At 40.9% G+C, this 21,766-nt stretch overlaps 1 protein-coding gene across 7 annotated transcripts in view; it reads left to right on the top strand.

Moving 5' to 3' along the window:
- The window catches only part of galnt13 (polypeptide N-acetylgalactosaminyltransferase 13), a 193,503-nt gene that overhangs the window by 88,402 nt on the left and 83,335 nt on the right, over positions 1-21,766 (top strand). For all 7 annotated transcript variants that reach the window (XM_031892695.1, XM_031892694.1, XM_031892692.1 and 4 more), the window contains 1 exon segment: positions 21,600-21,766. In XM_031892695.1, coding sequence (XP_031748555.1) covers positions 21,600-21,766 — 167 coding nt within the window.

Raw genomic sequence — 21,766 nt, 5'->3', positions numbered from 1 at the left:
GTACCCTACTCCTCTAAAGGATCCAGGGGCTCCTATACTGTCCAGTTGGCCATTCCAGGTCCCATTGGAAAGTACAGAATCCCAGCCAATCTTCCTAGATCATACCCAGAAGAAAATTATAGGGGTAATTTGCAGAAGTGCAAGAGCACTAAGGGGTGCAAAAGCTCACTGACATGCCTCTTCTTCCTGCCCCTGATGAATACAGCACTACCATAAACAGGCAACACTGTATTTTTGGGGTCAGCTGCAGCTCTTTGTGCTCCAAAACAAAGTCATTTAGACACTTTGCCCCCTGCCTTCTAGTTCTTATATGTACCCTTATATCTATAAGGCACAGGGAGACCAGAATGAATTATTCCACCCACTTAACTAAAATTGGCTCAAGAAAGTTCCTGCTTCCTGCACTGTCGGTCTGGTTAGACTTGAACATTTATCTGTAGAGAAACTGATATCAACAAATTATTATCTTTATTATTATCCTTTATATATATATATATATATATATATATATAGAGCTGACATGTTATGCAGCACAGAGATTATCATTCAACAGTTCCTGCCCCAGTGGAGCTTACAATCTAAAGCCCCTTTCACACGTGGCTTGTAAGAGTGTGCTGAGGGCATTTCAGTTTGATAAATGATGCACATAATCTGAGCTGTTTTGAGTGGTAATACATCATCTAGAAAAGTGAATGCAGATTTGAAACTTCAAGCTTAGCCTAGCATGAAATTGACTTCCTTTTCTATTGGATTCACTTCGGCTGATACTTTGTGGGTAATCCAAGAAATGCTAAGTGTACGGTGCCTGACTCACAAAATGTCAAGTGCAGAAAGAGAAAGAGCAACAATGAAATCAACAGTTGGGAACAATTTTTCCTACTACGGTTTGCAGCTAGATATAGGATTGATCAAATACTAAGGTTTATGAATGTAAATGCAAATTATGTGCATAAAAGCTATTCACAAAGTACTGCCCCATACACACGGCTTTTAACTTGCACTGATGCCAACACACCAGTTCAGACTCAAAAACCAAGACAGGGACTCCAAGGCCAGCACTCAGTAACAAAGACAAGGACTCCAGAACCAATGTGGGTACTCAGGCACCAAAGCAGTGACTCAGTAAGCAAGACACAGACTCAAGAATCAAAGCAGGGACTCATGAACCATGACATGGACTCGAGAACCATGACATAGACTCAAGAACCACGACATGGACTCAAGAACCAAGACATAGACTGAATCACCAAGACAGGGACTCAAGAACCAAGGCAGAGATTCAAGAACCAAGAAGACAGGGTCTCAAGAACCAAGGCATTGACTCAAGAACCAAGACATAGACTCAAGAACCAAGACAGGGACTCAAGAAGCAAGGAAGGGACTCAAGAACCAAGACAAGGACTCAGGCACCAAGGTCGGCACTCAGTAACAAAGACAAGGACTCCAGAACCAATGCAGGTACTCAGGCACCAAAGCAGTGACTTAGTAACCAAGACACAGACTCAAGAACCAAAACAGGGACTCATGAACCATGACATGGACTCGAGAACCATCACATGGATTCAAGAACCACGACATGGACTCAAGAACCACGACATGGACTTATAAACCACGACATGGACTCAAGAACCACGACATGGACTCAAGAACCAAGACATAGACTCAATCACCAAGACAGGGACTCAAGAACCAAGGCAGAGATTCAAGAACCAAGAAGACAGGGTCTCAAGAACCAAGGCAAAGACTCAGTAACCAAGACAGGGACTCAAGAACCAAGGCAGAGATTCAAGAACCAAGAAGACAGGGTCTCAAGAACCAAGGCAATGACTCAGTAACCAAGACAGGGACTCAAGAACCAAGGCAAGGATGTCAAACCAAGGTACTCAAGCACCAAGGCAGGGGCTCCCAAACCAAGGTAGGGACTCAGTATCCAAGGCAGGCACTGAAGAACCAAGACAGAGACTCAGGAACCAAATAAGGGACTCAGGCACCAAGGAAGTGACTCAGTAATTAAGACAGGGACTAAGAACAAAGGCTGGGAATCAGAACCACAGAAAATCAAAGTGGCTAGTTCACAGCTAGAAGCTCAATAATCAAGCAACTAGTAGTTGCATAATGAAGGATTATGTAGGACCTAAATTGCTGGATTGCTAAAAAGGTAGGAGGTAGAAACAGTGAAGAATAAAGAGATGCTTGATGCCCATTACTTGCCAGTACAAGCTTCAAAAGTCTCCAGTGGCCCATGTGAGCGGTGCACTAGCAACACACAGTTCAGGGTTCAAATCTCATGAGTCAAAGCCATGAGTAGGTGCTACTTCTATGGTACCTTTAGAGTTTTGCACCCAACAACCCTCAAATAGATCTGTTGAAGCTTGTAGAATCTATTTCAAGGCTCAATCGGGTTATCGGGTTCATCCCTCTGTTCTACAGTCTGGATACTTCCAGCAAATTGGCTCGTGTTCTTCATCAGTGCAAAATTCTTAACAGAATCATTTGCGTTCAATGTTTACTGTTCATGATCTTCAGATTTAATGAGGACACTGAGTGTTTAGTCGCATTCATTTGTTAGAAATTAGATGAAAAGTAACTTTCATTTTGACTTTATGGAAAATGAAATTCAACAAATAATTAGCAGGAATTAGTTTATGCATCAATCGCCGTCAGTGTACATTTGGAGGCTTTCGCTTCACTAAGCAGGCCGACACGTACATCTTGTCTGAGCCGAAACCTTCTTTGTTGCATTTCCTACATGAGCATAAAGGGAAATTACATGTAATTGGAGAGAAAGCTGGAACACCAAGTGAACTTAATGTAATAAGTATTGTAATATGCCGCTTTTCTGTATAATACTCATTTTCAGTATTTCAGTTTTCCTCCCAATCTTTAGGGACTGTTTTGTCCAGTACAAAAAAAATGATAGACTGATTGGACAGTGATAATATGGCATATTGATTATTTTATGGTGCACACCCCATGATGGTACCTACTGAAGGCCATGGGAATTTGGCAGGGACGGACTGGGCCGCCGGAACACTGGGAAAAATCACGGTGGGCCCCGGCTCTAGTGGGCCCCGGCGGCCCATACCTGACCCTTTTGCCGACACTCCCCCTGCCCGACAGCTCCTCCCCTGATGTGTTAAATTTTCGCGCTCGGGGGAGGACGTCGGGTGGGGTGCCCTGCGAGGGGGGTTAGGGGGGCCCTGTGGGGGGGGGTGGTGGCACCTGCAGGGACCCTGGGGCGGGAACCCCGGTGGGCCCTTCACCCCCCAGTCCGACCCTGGATTTTGGGGAACCAAAATGGGGTCCAATGAATACAGCTCAGTGGTCCCAGTGGCCAACATGGCTCATTTGCCTATACAGACAATGGTCTGTGCAGGCTGCACTGTCCATCTTGCACTGGGTAAAAAATCCAGCACAAGAAACTATCAGCAATGTAATAAAAGCATCATCTTATAGGAATAGGAAACTTTCTTATTACAAAATTCTGTACAGTTTTTTAAATATCGAGGTAATTTTTATTACCCTCCCTCTGAGCAATCTGTCTCTCTACGTGCTCTGTAGGGGTTGTGTCAGAGTCAGTTATTTTGAAAGACAGATTTATTGCATTGTCAAGGCAAAACAATCACTTACCAATGTTTCTGACCTTTCTGACTCCGACTCCTGCTTGTAGAGAGACAGATTGTTTACATGGGGAAAATGAAAATGGTTTTGATTATTTCAGAATCAAACTTTTTAATTATGTTTAGAAGGTCCCCTGTTTCAACAAGATTAATCTTTTATTACATTTCCAGTTTTAATGGAAATTCCAGTTTTGCCTTTACGTCAACTTTTATTATGTTATACAATGGCCAGTTCTAAGAAACTTTTTAATTTCTCATTATTATTTATTTTATTTTTTTTAGTTTTTTTTAATTATTTATTTACTTCTTTTGACCCTTTCCAACTTTAAAACTAGGGTTACTGACCCCGGCAGCCAAAATCCTATTGTTCCGTGAAGTTTCAATTTTACTGTAGTGTTACTATTTATTGTTACTTATTCAGATTGTCTCTTATTCATATACCAGTCTCTCATTCAAACCACTGCCTGGTTGCTAAGGTAATTTAAACCTTAGCAACCATATAACTGCATTGCAAACTGGAGAACTGCTGAGCAAAAAGTGAAATCATTGAAACAACCACAAATGATAAAAAATGAAGACATTGTGGATAGTGATGAGCGAATCTGTCCCATTTTGCCATAAAGTTCGCGAAACAGCAAGGAAATCAGTGAAATGGCGAAAAATTTGTGAAATGGTGAAAAATTTGCGTAACGCATTTGTTACGTGAGTTTTTTATCGCCCGCGTCTTTCTTGTTGCCCGAATCTTTTTTGTCGCCCACATCGTGGTTGACGCAACCACGCCCAATTTGATGCGCGACTACATTTTTTGCCACGCAACAAATTTTTCCACAGCTAAATTTTCACGGTTTCACGGTTTTCAAGTTTTGCTATACAATTCGCCAATGGTGAAATGCGGAATTTCTCTGCGAATCCATGCCTGGCGAAAAAAAATTACTTTCTACATCATACAGAGACCTATGGCTATCCGCAGATCTCTGTATAGTATAAAACCAGCTCTTTTTTGTTAATATACAGTCACATATCATCCTGGCTGAATTGAAATGGCCAGTGAACCTCCTCTGCATTTGCAATAACATTATAGGGAATGTTAGTTTGCCTCAGGATGATCTGCCTTACAGAATACAGAATTTTATACAGGGGACTAATGATGGCAAACTCCTCCGCTAATAAAGAACCTATGGTACACTAAGAGGCCCAAACACTAGCTTCCCATAATGCAGCAAGTGATTCATGATGTAATTTAGTAATGAAAGTGATTATATTCTGCTTGTAAGCAAAACTTTGTCAAGCTGTAATTGAAAAGCAAAATGAAGCCTTACGCCTTCCATGAATAAAATGCAGTTATTTGCTTGGATTTTAATAGTAAAATGGAGCTGATTGTGCAGAAATGTATTCAGAATTATTGCAGAGACTGTGGATGGTTTTGACAGTGATTAAGATGTGCTCCTTGCCTTAGTTAGGATGAGAACGGGGCTTGGGAACTTCATGTGCTGTAATGCCCGAAGTCCAGATTTATTTCCTATATTGATTATTTTGTGACCTTGAATATATAATCTCCTTGAACCGTATAGAGCAATAATAAACCTGTGGCACCTTTGGGGTTGCAGTTTAGACTAAAAACATAAAGGCCCACCTCTGTACTACTAAATATAACATGTCTAAAGAGCTCTAGCCGGCTTATATAAAGGCAAATTGTTTTTCTACATTGTAGAGTGAAGCTACCAGAACTACAGAGATGTCAACCACCCAGAGGTGGAGCCACAACCTTGTTATGCCCTGAACATGCCACTCATCCCTGGCCATGCCCAGTTATAGCTGATCATGATCCTGGTGTGGACTTGATTGACAGCTAGCAGAGCAATAAGTAAAACTAAAAGACCTAGCCAGTCTTGACTTAAACATGACCTGATCTTCTCTCATCTTCCTGGCCTACAAATAAACTGTGAGATGTCCTTTTTGGATGATATGGCCAAAGTACCCATAACTTAAACCCTTGGGCTCTCAGTTAGTCTGCCCTTCCAGTTAGCAAAAATATCCACTAGCCGCTTACTCCTAGTTTAGTGGATGCACACAGCCTTGTTCTTTCCATATCAACTGTAGTGATGGGCGAAATGTTTCGCCAGGCATGGATTCACTGTGAATTTCTGTGTTTCGCCATTGGCGGATTGTTTTGCGAAACGGATGAAAGAGTTCGCTGTGGAAAAATTCCCTGAACATCCCAAAATTGTCACGGGCATCAAAAATTAATAGTCGCGCGTCAAAAGAATAGTCGCAGCGTCAAAAGAACGGGCGACAAATTTTTTTTACGTGCAACATTTTTGCCATTTCGCTTCGCTGAAAAATTTGCGAATCTTTCAAAAGATTTGCAAAAACGGCAAAAATGTTGCACGTAAAATAAATTTGGACAGATTCGATTATCACTAATCAACTGCTATTAAGAAGTTGGTTTCCAAGGGACAGAGACTGTGACAAAGTGCAAGGCCCAACTACAAATTGATCGCCATGGTTACCCACCTTGGGGGTTACCTGCAACCATCAAAACCATCCATAAGCACACAACAACACTTGGCTGATTAACAAGGAATCCACCAAATAAAGCTGTGATTTTAGCTGCCTCTCTAATGCCCCCTTTAAACTTTGTTAAGAGGCCTCAATTTCACGCTTGCAACAAATAAAAAATAACATACCGACTCAAAAAACCCCCGGCCATCAATACATGGGGTGGGTGGGTGGGGGGGGAACATATTCCAAGGCCCAACAACTATCTACTGAAGGCAAAATTCTTGCCTATCCTTATTCAACCTAAACCCTGCCCTCCCTTTCCATTTCTCCCACATGAAACAAACATCACAGCTCTGTGGGTCGACCCAGTTATTCAGGCCCTCCTCCCTTCCATTTAATCAGGTTCCTCTTTAGTTTCCTTCTGTAAAGAATTTCCTGAAAGAAATATCTATATTTTCTCACCATTTATGAGAAACATAAAGAACCAAGTTAACGGTGTGTGCCCAGAGGGCATTTTTCTGGCTTTTACCCCATAATGGATCGTTGAAGCGGCCCATGATTAGGGTCAGCATTTTTTCCCTTCCATTTCAGTTTCTCTCTTGAGCGTCAGAATTTTTTTTCTTCTGCCCATTGCTGAAGTTTCTTTAAATTGTTTATATGATAGCTTTGTAAATAATACAAGAGTTGCTGGCTCCAAGCACTCCATTGTGGCCACTTCACAGGCAGCTGTGCCAATAAAGAGCGCTCATCAAATGATAAAAAGGGTAATAACACTAAAATGTTACTTGCTCAGAAATGAAAGAGCACGTTGTAACATTTGTAGGCTGGAGATTGGCCGCGCAGTGAGGGACACGATCAATCAGTTGGGCCATTTTCTGCGGCTAAGGCTCCACCGAGACGTGATTTGGCCATTCAGCCTTCTGAGGATGTGACTTCATATTGACCCACTGCTTCTGCACTCTCCCAATTGGTTCTGAGTGCTGGCCAGGTGTGCTGGCATTTCTCCTGCTACAGGCAGTATATCATTGTTTCCTATGGCCTGGACCTCCCATTGGGATAAGAGATTTGGCTCTTAAAGGGGCAGTTCACCTTTAAATTATAAAATTGATATGAGGCAATTTGTAATTGGTTTTCATTTTTTGGTGGTTTTACAGTTATTTATTGTTTTGTTTCAGCATCTCTCCAGTTTGGAATTTCAGTAGCTATCTGGTTGCTAGGGTCTTGTTTATCTTAGCAACCAGACAGTGGATTAAATGAAAGACTAGAACAGGGGTCAGGAACCTTTTTGGCTGAGAGAGCCATAAACACCACATATTTTAAAATGTAATTCTGTGAGAGCCATACAATATGTTTGGCCACGGATGTTGCGGGGCAAGGTAGGGTGGGTCCCAAGGATGCCGGATGCGATCCAGAGGAGGGTGTGGCCTGTGCTTGCCGGATAGAAGACGTGTTCTAAGCCTTAGAACACGTCTTCTATCTGGCGAGCGCAGGCCACGCCCCTCGTTATTTTTTTTTATTAAAGATTTGGCAGCGAGCCAGATGCAGCCATCAAAAGAGCCACATCTAGCTCGAGAGCCATAGGTTCCCTACCCCTGGGCTAGAAGATGAATAGGAGAGGAGCTGAAAAGTAAGATAAGTAATAAAAAGTAACAATATTAATAAATTTGTAAGCGCTCAGGGCTATAGTCTTTGGCTGTCGGGGTCAGTGACCCCCAATTTGAAAACTGGAAAAAATGTAAAAGTGGGAGGCAAATTGTTTGAAACTATAAAAAAAAGTAACTAATTGCAAAGTTGCTAGGAATAGGACATTCTATAACATGCTTAAAGCTAATGTAAAGGTGGACCACCCTTTTAAAGGGCAAATATTCAGCTGGACTTAGGTAAAAAAAAAATTCATAAATAGTGATTTATTTGCCAGGCATGGATTCGCAGCGAATTTCCGCATTTTGCCATTGGCGAATTGTTTTGTGAAACCTCCGTGAAAATCCGCAAATTTTGTGGCACACGTCAAATTGGCCACGGTGGCGTAAAAAGGCTGTAGTTGCGTCAAAATTGGACATGGTCGAGTCAAAAGCGCAGGCAACAAAAAAAGATGCGGGTGACAAAAAATAAAATAATTTTCTTGCAGTTTCGCGAATTAAATGGCGAAGTGAAATGGGACAGATTTGCTCATCACTCTTCATAAACACAATCTGAACTTCCAGCAACAGATATAGAAGTAATTTTGTTGACACAGGCAAACCTGATTCCACATATTGAATGGAAGCCTTATTCCCTGCCTTTTCCCCATTGCCCTTAGGCTCACAGTGTCACAAAACCATTCCCTCACCTTGTTCCATTGTGAAGTCATGGATCCAAAGCAGCCCCAATGCCTTCAAGAGAATCAGTGCACCACCTACTAAAAGCAGAGGAACATCAAGGTCCAGAATCCATCACTTCACTGACCAACATGGTGGATGGGCTGATGATATTTTCAATCTTTCCCCATCAATATCCATGGCACATAGATATGGGGTAGAATCATCCAGCCAGCCCACATGTTCCACATATTGGTGGCCAGATTTATATCTGTGATCTACTGGTCTACTGTCCTTCACCTTTCCTCTGATTCCCTTGGAGATCCACTTCTATAGCCTACTGGAGAAATGCCATGTATGTAACTGACCCATAAGTCACATCTTTGAAACGTGGGCTGGGAATACACACTGTAAACATTTTTTGGTAGTCACGTGGCTGTCTTAGGAGATTGATAGCAAGATCATTCTTCTACATCTGAAAGGCTTGTCTCTTTTGTTTATGTATCCACAACTGTAGCACAATTCCTTTATACAATTACGTTCATAAGCCAGAGAGGGAAGAAGTCTTAGCTTAAAGCGGTTTTTGCTACATTGTTTCAGGAGTCGGTACAAGAAGTGCATAGAATATAAACTGCGTTCAATAGCAACGACCAATAACGTCCCGGCTAATGAACCCTATACCCAGTGGATAGGTACAGACTATAGTAGATGGTACGTGTGGCGTGTCTACAATCCTGCGAGAGATCTCTCTCTCTCTCTGCCTCAACTGACTTTTTTCTTGAGATCACCATAGCAACACCAATTAAAATTCTGTTCAGCCCAATTTTCACTGTTTTTGTATATATTCAGACGCATTGCAAAGCCTGTTGTTTTTGGTGCCGTAAACAAAGTATAAGACATTATCGGCGTCTCATTAAAGTAAAACAATTCATGGAATCCCATCTGGGCTAATGATGTTCAGAGAGACCTTGCATAAAGGACAAAGAGCTGCTTTCTACAGTGGATTCATTTGCTAATGTAAAAATACTTGTAAAATACAGGCAGCCTGGGGCTCTCTTTATCTCCAGGCAATTTTTGGCTATGGGATTATTTGTAACATAGTAGTTGAGGTTAATAAAAGATACACATCCATCATGCTCAAGGTTTTTTTTATCATCACGGTATCTCTGAGGAGTTTTTACCAGTCTGCAGATTCAGCAGCTATTTGGTTGCTAGGGCCAAAGTTTCCTTAGTAACCAGAGGGTGGTTTGGATGAGAGACTGGTAAATGAATAAGAGAGGGCCTGAATAGTAGAGAAAGTTAAAAAGAGTAAGAATAACAATTAAATTGTAGCCTCACAGAGCAATAGTTGTTTGGTTGCCGGGGTCAGTGACCCCCGTTTAAAAACTGCAAAAGAGTTGGAAGAAAAAGCCAAATAATTAAAAAAACTATGACTAATAAATAATGAAGACCAAATGAAAAGTTGCTTAGAATTGGCCATTCTATAACATACTGAAAGTTAACCTAAAGGTGAACAACCCCAGATGCTCATTGGACAAACAGAACCATGTGACTGCCCCCTAGTGTATATAGTGCTGCCATCAGGAGGACTGGCAGTGTTCTTTTCAGGGGCCTGGTCCCAATGGGGGGCTGAGAATGCTGTAAGTAGGTTGGGATTGGGAAATGCACAGGGATTGGGGTGGATAGGATTATTAGAACATCTTCTATTTCTGATTAGAGGAGGAGGCTGATGATTTGTTTGGGGAAGCCACCAATAGGAGGCTCTCCATGGCAGAACTTATAACTATATAGTTATATATGGTAACAGGTCTCTTTTTTGAGGAGACTAAGCCTCTCTAAACCATTATGATTTTCTGGTTGCTAAGAGACTGTGGTGTCTGTGACTGTTGGTAGGGTGGAATTCCCACCAGAAGGTGACATAGACATCTAATTAGTGTTCTCCAAGCTACTGTGAAGCATTGCTTTGTACTTTGTCCATCGTTTTGATTCGTTACTCTGGAACCACAAGGTTAGCCATGTTGATTGGGGGGTCTTTACTGAATAACTTAAGCATTTGTGGGTATTTGTTTTACTTGTTGTATAGGAACCACAGACTAGATATAAAGCATGATGGAAGGATAGATAGAGTGTTCATTTATGTTCTTTCAGTGTCTAGTCCACCTGTGGCTGACCATTAATGGTGAGATGTGGTTAGCCAGTTTAAAGGGGTCGTTCACCTTCAGGTTAACTTTTAGTATGTTATATAGTAGAATGGCCCATTCTTATTAACCCTTCAATTGGTCTTTATTTTTTATTTTTCATAGTTTTTTAATTACTTGCCTTCTTCTTTAGACTCTTTCCAGCTTTCAGATGGGGGTCACTGACCCCGGCAGGCAAACAACTATTACTCCGTGAGGCTACAATTTTATTGTTATTGTTACTTTATATGACTTATCTATCTATGTAGGCCCTTATCTATTTATATTCCTGTACCATTTGCAAGCCACTGTCTGGTTACTTGGTTAAATTAGGCCATAGCAACCACATAGTTGCTGGAATTCCAACCTGGAGAGCTGCTGAACAAAAAAAGCAAAATAAAAAATGAAGACCAATCGCAAGTTGCCTCAGAATAGCACTCATCATACTAAAAGCCGAACCCCCGAGCCCACCCAGCATTATTCGGCTGAATCCTGAACCGAATCCTAATTAGCATATGCTGATTTTTTCACTGCCCATTTAACCTTTTCCGAATTATAATTAGCATATACTAATTTGGTTCGGCCAGGACCGCAGATCCAGGTAAAACCGAATCCTTAAAAAAAATGCCGGGATTTGACTGATTCCCGAAACGAATCCGGGATTTGGTGCATCCCTAGTTGTTATCTATAATGCCTCCATTGTAAGTGTGTCCCCTCTGTCCCTACTGCTATGGGCCTGCAACCTCCTAAAGGCAGTAAGTAACTAAGGGCACAACACCCCTTTTACTTAGCAGTATCCGTTTAAAGGGGTTGTATGCCCCGTAGTGCTCATAAATTGGTCCTGTGTTAAACATACTTTTGCATTTTGTTTTAATTATAGATAGATAGACAGATATGTAGATAGATAGATAGATAGATAGGTAAGTAGATAGATAGACAGATGTAGATAGATAAATAGATGAATGGATAGATAGATAGATAGATAGATAGACAGACAGATAGAAGGATAGACAGATGATAGATAGATAGATAGATAGATGATAGATACATAGATATGTAGATAGGTAGGTAGGTAGATAGATAGATAGACAAATATGTAAATAGATAGATAGATAGATAGATAGATAGATAGATAGATAGATACTGGATGAATGGATAGATGATTGATAGATAGATAGATAGATAGATAGGTAAGTAGATAGATAGACAGATGTAGATAGATAAATAGATGCATTGATAGACAGACAGACAGACAGACAGATAGAAGGATAGACAGATGATAGATAGATAGATGATAGATACATAGATATGTAGATAGGTAGGTAGGTAGATAGATAGATAGAAAAATATGTAAATAGATAGATAGATAGGTAAGTAGATAGATAGACAGATGTAGATAGATAAATAGATGAATGGATAGATAGATAGACAGACAGACAGATAGAAGGATAGACAGATGATAGATAGATAGATAGATAGATAGATAGATGATAGATACATAGATATGTAGATAGGTAGATAGATAGATGGATAAACAGATATGTAGATAGATAAATAGATAAATGATAGATAGTTAGATTGACAAATATGTAGATAGATAGATAGATAGATAGGTAAGTAGATAGATAGACAGATGTAGATATGTAGATAGGTAGATAGATAAATATGTAGATAGATAGACAGATAGATAGATAGATAGACAAATATGTAGATAGATGATAGATAGATAGTGGATGGATGGATGGATAGATAGATGATAGATAGATAGATAGATAGATAGTGGATGGATGGATGGATAGATAGATGATAGATAGATAGATAGATAGATAGATAGTGGATGGATGGATGGATGGATAGATAGATGATAGATAGATAGATAGATAGATAGATAGATGATAGATAGATAGATAGATAGATAGATAGATGCACATACTTTGGTCACAATCCATACAGATATTGCAGGATATTTAATGTCCCAGTGTAGGATGAGTTCAGCAAGCCAAGCCACAGCCGTTTCTCTATATAATTACAGAAATAAATTAAATGTATTTCAGCTAAAAGAGAAAATGAGCTGAGGGATCGAGTGCACTTGTTTTGCTGTAAGTAACGCTGACTGCGTTCTCTCTCTGCCAACTGCGCAAACACAGGTAATATGTCTAATAGCTCTTGGAAGGATTTCCTACAATAACTGTGTTTGAAATAAAAGGATAATTACTTTCTGTTTCTATATAATATTCCATGTTAAAATAAAAGCCACAGTCATTCGTACAGCGGGATTAGTGCACAAGGCAGACTTACATAGAAAAAACAGACCCCTAAGGTGGCTGATGTGTTGCGTATCCAGCCAACTGGCAGCTGGAGCGAGCAGGCAGTTATTGTATCTGCTGGAGCTCTAGGTGGGTGGGATCTCTAGCTTCCTCATATACGGGCACCCTATGCACCCACCTGTCAGGGGCATTGGCAGATGAAGGTTTCAGCTTGGTCCCCCTGAGGTGCCGTACATAGTCATTTAATCACTCTGTATAAATGGCCAAAGTATCCAACCACATTTGGGCATGCATCTTTAAAGGAGAAGGAAAGCCATTTTGTCATTTTACTGCCAATAGATTTGCCACATTAGTGCCACCTAGAATACTATATTTATTCTGCAGAAACCATTGCCATACCTGAGTAAACAGCTTTAGAAGCTGTCTCCGTTTGGACAAAGGACAATGAAAGGTTAATATAAATTAAAAGTAAGTCTAAAGGCATTCTTTTTAAGTACTTACTGCATATCTAAATTCCCAGATCCCTGCTTGCTTCTCTGAGATATGGTGCTGGCAGCCTACAGCAGTGTGAAGCCTACAGTGACATCACTGAAATCTCTCTCCCCTTCCTGTAGGTGCCAGCGGCAGCCTTCCTATTCTCTGAGCATGTGTGTAACTTGATCCTGTCTCCTGTTCTGAGCTACACATGCCCACCAGCCAATCAGAAGCGGATCTGGCAGAGGGGAGGGGGGGGAGGGAATGAAACACATGTGCAGTATGAAGCAAGGAGGGAAAGGAAGGGAAAATACCTTTTTAGAGATGGCTGCCTGTTCTAGAAAATGTGAAGTAAGTGTGACTGAGTAAATATTTGATTAGGTGAGCCAAAAGTGTGGGGTTTTTACTAAACAATAGGAGGACCATTGGGCAGTATGCTTTTTAAACTTTGATTTGCATTCTCCTTTAAGATAGCAGCTTCCATTTTGAATAGCTTCCTGCTACAGCTCTAGCTGTGATCGTAAATTCCTAAGGGAGGGGGGAGAAAGTTCTTAGCATTCTTTTGGGAGGGGGAGCAGGAGAAGGGAGAGAGGAGAGAACTGTGCAGACTCTGGAATTAAGGCTGTTTCTGAGAGAGGTCAGACACTGGAACATCATGTTTACAAAAAAAGAGACAAGAAATCCTGTGTTTCTTTTGACAGAGGACTCAGTGCAGCATTACTGTAAGTGCTTATGGCTGTTTTTACATAGACCTTTCTGATAAAGCTTACGTAGGTTTTACCTTTCCTTCTAGTTTAAAGCATGGCAACTCAAGCACAGCTCATTGTCATATTAATAATAGCACCCTACTAAACATTTTATTGCATTGTGCCCCAATTTATTACCCTATAGGTAAAAAGCTCAGTGAACCATGTACCACTAATGGAAACAGGGGACGGCCTGGGTCCTCCAAATAACAATCTATTGATTAGTCCTAGCGACATTAGCGTTTTTAATGGAGGAGCAATAAAATAAGATGCTGTTTTTTTTTTAAGTCACGTGACTACCAGGCCGAATACGTATTTTATGACTGTTCAACAGAAATGGAATCTCTCGGTTTTTTTTTTGGATGACTTTCACCAAGGTTACCCTAATTTGATTAGCAGGAATCCTGATTCAGTATTGAATCAACGTGAATTCCAGCATTTCAAGGGCCCGGCAAATCTAATCACGGGTAATTCAATCATTTCTTCCGCCTCTCACTGCCAGTTTTATATGTCAGTCTATAGGTACAGCATAAAAAGTGTCGGTCATAAGAGAGGGCAGAACTGCCATCTCATTTCAATCTGATGGTCAGCTGTCCATAAGGAAAACAATTAGAAGGCGGATTAAATACAGGTATGGGACCCGTTATCTGAAAACCTGTTTTCCAGAAAGCTCCGAATTACGGAAAGCCTGTCTCCCATAGACTATATTTTAATAAAATAATTCAAATTTTTAAAATTAAAAAGTAAAACAGCAGCTTGTACTTGATCCCAACTAAGATATAATTACCCCTTATTGGGGGCAGAACAGCCCTATTGGGTTTATTTCATGGTTAAATGATTCCCTTTTCTCTGTAATAATAAAACAGTACCTGTACTTGATCCCAACTAAGATATAATTACCCCTTATTGGGGCAGAACAGCCCTATTGGGTTTATTTCATGGTTAAATGATTCCCTTTTCTCTGTAATAATAAAACAGTACCTGTACTTGATCCCAACTAAGATAAGATAAGATAAGATATAATTACCCCTTACCCCTTATTGGGGGCAGAACAGTCCTATTGTGGGTTGGATTTATTAGCAAAGTAACATTTCATTTTGGGTTAGCTCCACCCCAAAACGCTCATTGCCGTTACACACTTGCATTCAAAGACCACAATTCTCTCTTCTTTGTTTAAGTTTTTTTAATCTAAAAGTGTAGAAAGAATAGTACAGATTGGGTTCATAGATCATTCTATGCAAGGAGACTGATTTAGTGCATGTTTGTGTTTATTTGTACCAGTGGGAGGCAGCCATGATTGTTCTCATTAGGTAATGTCATGTACAGACTCAAATGGCCCTCTAGTGGCCAAAACATTGTAATGCCTCCTGTCACCCAGACATAAAAAGCTGTATAATAAAAGCCCTTTTCAAATTAGACATGAAACCTAAATTCATTTTTATATTAACACATCCAAACCCATTATTAAAGCAATTAAGAAACCCAGTTGTCAATCATATATTGCTTGCCCCGCCTCTATGCCTTAGGCAAAGAGGCGGAGCAGACAATAACTTTAACTCTCCATTCAGCTCTACCTAGATGTCACTGCACATCTCACTTTCCCCCTCCCTCCTCCTCATCTAACTATGTAGCCAGTGGATGGGTATGGGCATCTGGTCCCCCATTCTGGCACATAAGAAGATTTTGGTATGATACAAAGTTTGCCTTCATAACAGTGTCCAAAAAATGGTGCCTACCTGCTTGCTGTGATTGAGTAATTCCAAGACGGAAGGAAACAAGATTTATATTATTTATATAGTAAGTAAAGTTTATTTTGCTCAACTAACAATATAGAAAATAATTATAATAATAGTTATTTCTTAGACTGACAGGTCCCCTTTAACAATAGTCCACTGTCCTCAACCTGCCTTCTGCCTAATCTCGTCAGATCAGGGACCGCTTTGGCTCATTGATGCGGTCCCCGGACCAACTTTGCCTATACCTGTCATTATAATTCGATCGTTTGGCCCCCCGTAGGTGGGGGATATTGGGAGAAGATTCGCTTGCTTGGTGACATCGCCAAGCGAGCGGAACTGAAGGAGTATGGCCACCTTTAATCCCACTATTCCCTGCACATGCAATGTCAGTTAGGAAAGTAACACCACATGCAATGCATTGTGGGTCATGTAGTTCCTTCATGCTGTCTGTAAACTGTGGAGACGTTGTTACAATTTGTAACATTAATGTTTTAGTCCCTCCTCCCCTGCCAGGATTTCAAATGATGCAGCTGGATTTCAGCATATAAAATGGTATTTAATCATACTTTTTGGAAGTGTAGGGAACCATAGGAATTAAGCTCCCTATGGCTTTAGCCCTACACTGTGTTATCTGCTGTTACTGAGCAGAATGTAATTTGCCACTTTAGTTAGGTGTCACTATGCACTTATTGGCCCTTAGTTAGGATGACCACTTCCTGCACACTGTAATATAGTGATTTGCAGGGTGTGGGCACTTCCTCTTTGGCATTCCTATCATCCAGAGCAGGTTGCACATTGAGCCTGGGTTTTCAACTAGACCCAGAAGTCTGTGCCCTAGAGGAAGCCAAATCCATCTAGTGATTCTAAGTCGGGGATCAGGGACCCCGTGAATGAGGCGTAGTCATTTGCAGGTTAGACTCTGTTATAGCACGCTTTAGGAGTGTGACTTAGTTCAGGGCTATTTAATATGAGCAGCTGTACGCTCCCACATAGGAGAAATTAGAGGGTTTAGTACCCCCAAGGCTCTGCTGCCTTACTGTAGGGACCGCAGTGTCAGACATAGGATTCAGGCCGTTATTAACCCCTGAACCACCGTCGCTGTAGGGATCCGGTCCAGATAAGACAGACTCCCTTGGGACTCCTGGCTATCCCCTATACCTATCTCCACAGTGGTGCCATACTATTGCTGCTATCTGCAACTGCATTTGACATTTGTGTGCTACTCTACCTCAATGCTGTGAGTATTAACCCTGCATATGCTGTGTACCATCAATAAACCAAGTTCTAGTTCAATGCAAAAGAACCTCTGGCGTCCATAATTACTTTATATACACATTGTGGCAGTGGAGAGTTGTAGTTCCGCAACACCTCTCAAGTGTAATTCTTCTGTTTTGCGAAGGCCCAGCCTGTGTGTTGGAATCACATGTGCCCGTGCTCATACCTACTAGCCGGTACTGGCAAAAACTAGCCAAAATAGGGTTACAGAAGTAACAGATTACAGTGATTACAGTTCCCCTTCAAAAATCAGCTTTTGTGGTACAAGAATTGGGCTAGAATTCATTATGCACCCATTTTATCTTAGTTTGTCTATTATAGGAAGAAAGTTTACTGTTTTTAAGGAAAATCAGAAAATCGCACAGCAAATGGCATAAATACCCCCATTTGAGTCCCAACCCACAGGTCTCTTAATAATTAATTAGCAAAGCAGAATGTAGATTCAATGGGAAGGTGCCAAACCAAACTATTACTGAGTCCCAATCCCTAGCTTAATAAACTATAAACTATTTTGTGAGTTTGGATGGAAACAACAAACACTGAGCTGAAAAAAATAATGAAACGGAAAAAAAAAATCCATATTACAAGTTTTAATACATCAAATATTCTATAATTGGTTAGACAGGGAACTGATTTATCTAATAGTCTGGAAAGGAAAGTGAATTTAACATCTGAATGATTCAATCAAGCAACAATGTAATGGGTTTCCAGATTATAAAGGAAAAAAACAATTTAGAATTTAAGTAGAACAAGAAAAAGCTTCTTGTGTGAACATGAAAATATTTTTTTTTATTTGTAGCAATACATTTTATAAACTATCAAATAAAGGAAAATGTTGCTAAAAGAATCTCTGGTAAGAATTTACTGTGTGATCCATAGAGACATGGCTGTAGATAGTAGCACTGGAATGAAGATCAATAACCTGGCAAAATGCTCTTATTGAATAGGCAGAGCCAATAGCAACATAAATAATAGCTTTGGGAATGGTGGCTGTGGGATAGCAGGTATAGTAGGGAGAGATGGTGCCTATAATAGCAGTGGGGGGATAATAGCCTCTGGGAAGGGACTGTGGCTGTGGGATAGCAGGTATAGTAGGGAGAGATGGTGCCTATAGTAGCAGTGGGGGGATAATAGCCTCTGGGAAGGGACTGGGGCTGTGGGATAGCAGGTATAGTAGGGAGAGATGGTGCCTATAGTAGCAGTGGGAGGATAATAGCCTCTGGGAAGGGACTGGGGCTGTGGGATAGCAGGTATAGTAGGGAGAGATGGTGCCTATAGTAGCAGTGGGAGGATAATAGCCTCTGGGAAGGGACTGTGGCTGTGGGATAGCAGGTATAGTAGGGAGAGATGGTGCCTATAGTAGCAGTGGGGGGATAATAGCCTCTGGGAAGGGACTGGGGCTGTGGGATAGCAGGTATAGTAGGGAGAGATGGTGCCTATAGTAGCAGTGGGGGGATAATAGCCTCTGGGAAGGGACTGGGGCTGTGGGATAGCAGGTATAGTAGGGAGAGATGGTGCCTATAGTAGCAGTGGGGGGATAATAGCCTCTGGGAAGGGACTGGGGCTGTGGGATAGCAGGTATAGTAGGGAGAGATGGTGCCTATAGTAGCAGTGGGGGTATAACAGCCTCTGGGAAGGGACTGGGGCTGTGGGATAGCAGGTATAGTAGGGAGAGATGGTGCCTATAGTAGCAGTGGGGGGATAATAGCCTCTGGGAAGGGACTGGGGCTGTGGGATAGCAGGTATAGTAGGGAGAGATGGTGCCTATAGTAGCAGTGGGAATAATAGACTTTTTCAATAGATTTTGGCTGTGAAATAAACAGTACAGAAGGGCAAGTAAACCCCCAAGGTTCAGTGATGTTTCTATTTTACTTCCCATGATTTCAGTGCTATATATCACAACTGCATTGGTTATTAAGAGAAGGTTCCCTGCCCTGTCAGCAGAAGAGCCAGAGAATACCTAGAAACAGTGCTGATTGCTTTATCCATCAGGACTCTGAGGACTGTGTCGCCCTTGGCCGTTCCTCCGGTCAGTTAATGCTCCAAATAAAAGAAAACATGGAGGCTCTACGCTGCTTTGTGGGCGCTCATAAAAAATTTATTGGATTCAACGAAAGCTTTCACTGTGTCCTATGAATGGGTTATGAGCTCCTACTAAAGCAGCACGCGGCCCATTTTCCTGAAAGCTATAACAGCATAGAAAGTACATTAGCCCTTAGTAAACAGCACAGTTGCCTTGCATTGGGGCAGTAGGCCATAGCAACCATTTCATTTTCACTGCATTATATTAATCAGTGCTAACTGCAACCCTGTTGCTATGGGTTAATTCACAGGTGCACAAGGTTTGTTTTTAAATATATGTTCACTGCTAAATGAAACACTCCGATGGTTGCTAGGGGTTAAAAGATACTTTTAATTACATTATGTGCAAAGTTGCTCAGCCCCAGTGACACATAGCAACCAACTAGCACAGAGCATTTACTGGTCAGCTATTTGAAAGCAAGCAGTTTATTGGTAGCTACGGGTTACTGCCCAATTTATGTACTAACAGGCACTAAGTTTGCCCAGATGCAGTAACCCATAGCTACTAATAAACAGGTAGAATGTATTGGTCATCTGTTTAAAAGGAAACATCTTATTGGTTACTATGGGTTACTGCTACTGGGCTAACTTGGTGCCTTTTATTCCATATGGCAGTTGGTCTTTTTATTACATTACCACTTATGTGTCTATTGCCTCCAGCAACAACCACAGATTGTACCTCAACCAGGATTTTTATTGGAGGATCCTCTTACATTAAGTGGGACCAGTATGGATGGGGAAGAGTATGCTGGGAGTTGCAGCCTAACAACATTTGGGAGTAGCATCTTTCCTATGGAAAGTTCTGTGCTAGATAATTACAAGAGCGCTAATAATCCCCCTGCATAATGTGACTAATAGCAAAACAGTCACAACAAAGGGTGAAGGAAGAAGGCTTGTATACTGGTAATTTAATCTACCTTGCAAGGGCCAAACATGGAGTAGCCTCAGTTTTCCACTTTGCCCTATTTAACTGAATAAATAAAAAACTGCTTTTTTTGTGACTGAAGCAATAGGAAAAAAGTATGTTGGACACAAGCCCTATTCAATGGCTATCCAAAGTACGGCCCATACGGTCACTGTCATCCCCCAGCCTTATGGATTACAGTAGGGGGTTACATTATCCACTATATAATCCTTTTCTTGTGTGACCCCAGGTCCCACCATGTCAGCCTGACACTTCACTGCAGTATATGTAGCCCAATGATTTACAGTCTTATATTATTATTAATATTTATGTGGTTATATACTGTGGCAATCAGTAGGAAAATATGAGACAAAAGTAACAATTCCTTATCATTCGTCAGGGTGCCTAATTATTAACCTCAGTGCAGGATCCCTGGGGTATTATATTCCATATCTTTTTTTTTTTATCTTAAATTATCCCCGGCTCATTGTGTATCACATTTCAAGACATTTAATTACATTTTACTGGAAATGACATGGTTTCGGATGAACTAGGTATAACATATATATAACCTGTGCTTTTTTAGTTCTTTCTTGGACAATTATCCATGATATCATATGTTTGTGGGTTGGATTATAGTAAACTGATAACTAAAAAGGTAAGCGGGTCCTGAATCTGCCCAGAGATGGAATGGAGGTGACAGGAGCCCTTTGCGTCATACACAAAGTTACCCACATTATGGGACATATTTATTCAAATGAAAGAATAGATTTTAGTTTAAAGGGATACTGTCATGATTTTATAGTATACTTTTCAAAATTACACTGTTTACATAGCAGATAATTCACTCTGCCATTTAATATTTTATTCTTGAACCAGTATTTGTAGCTGTAATATTGGTGTGTAGGCGCCATCTCAGTGCATTGTGCCTGAGTCTGAGCTTTCAGCCAGCGCTACACATTAGAACTGCTTTCAGCTAACCTATTGTTTCTCCTACTCCCATGTAACTGAAGGAGTCCCAAGCCGGACTTGGATTTCTTACTATTGAGTGCTATTCTGACACCTACTGGGAGCTGCTATCTTGCTCCCTTCCCATTGTTCTGCTGATCGGCTGCTGGGGGGCGGTATCACTCCAACTTGCAGCACAGCAGTAAAGTGTGACTGAAGTTTATCAGAGCACAGGTCATATGGCTGGGAAATGAAGAATATGGCTAGCCCTATGTGAAATTTGTGTTTTTGAAAAACAGATTACAATGAAGGATTCTGCTGGAGAAACTCCATTAACTGATGGGTTTTGAAACAAACATGTTTTCCCATGACAGTTTTAAAAAAAAAAAAAAATGTATTAATTGGAAAATATTAAGGGCAAATAAAGGGCACTAAAACCTGACTAGCTTCTACATATTTTTAAAAATCAATGGGACCAGCCTGTTCCAAGTCCTTTTCTAATATTTTCATTTTAAATACCAGCCTTTTCCAAGTCCATTTTTCTTGCTAAGACGTGTTTGTTTTTGGGCAGATGTAAAACAAAGGTTTATCCAGATGAGCTTCCCAACACGAGCATTGTGATCGTATTCCACAACGAAGCCTGGAGCACACTGCTGAGGACCGTTCACAGTGTCATTAACCGATCGCCGCACCGCCTTATATCCGAAATAATCCTGGTGGATGATTCAAGTGAGAGAG

Source organism: Xenopus tropicalis, chromosome 9 (assembly GCF_000004195.4).
Source record: "Xenopus tropicalis strain Nigerian chromosome 9, UCB_Xtro_10.0, whole genome shotgun sequence".
NCBI lineage: Eukaryota > Metazoa > Chordata > Amphibia > Anura > Pipidae > Xenopus > Xenopus tropicalis.
This window is presented reverse-complemented; position numbering and strand designations above follow the sequence as displayed.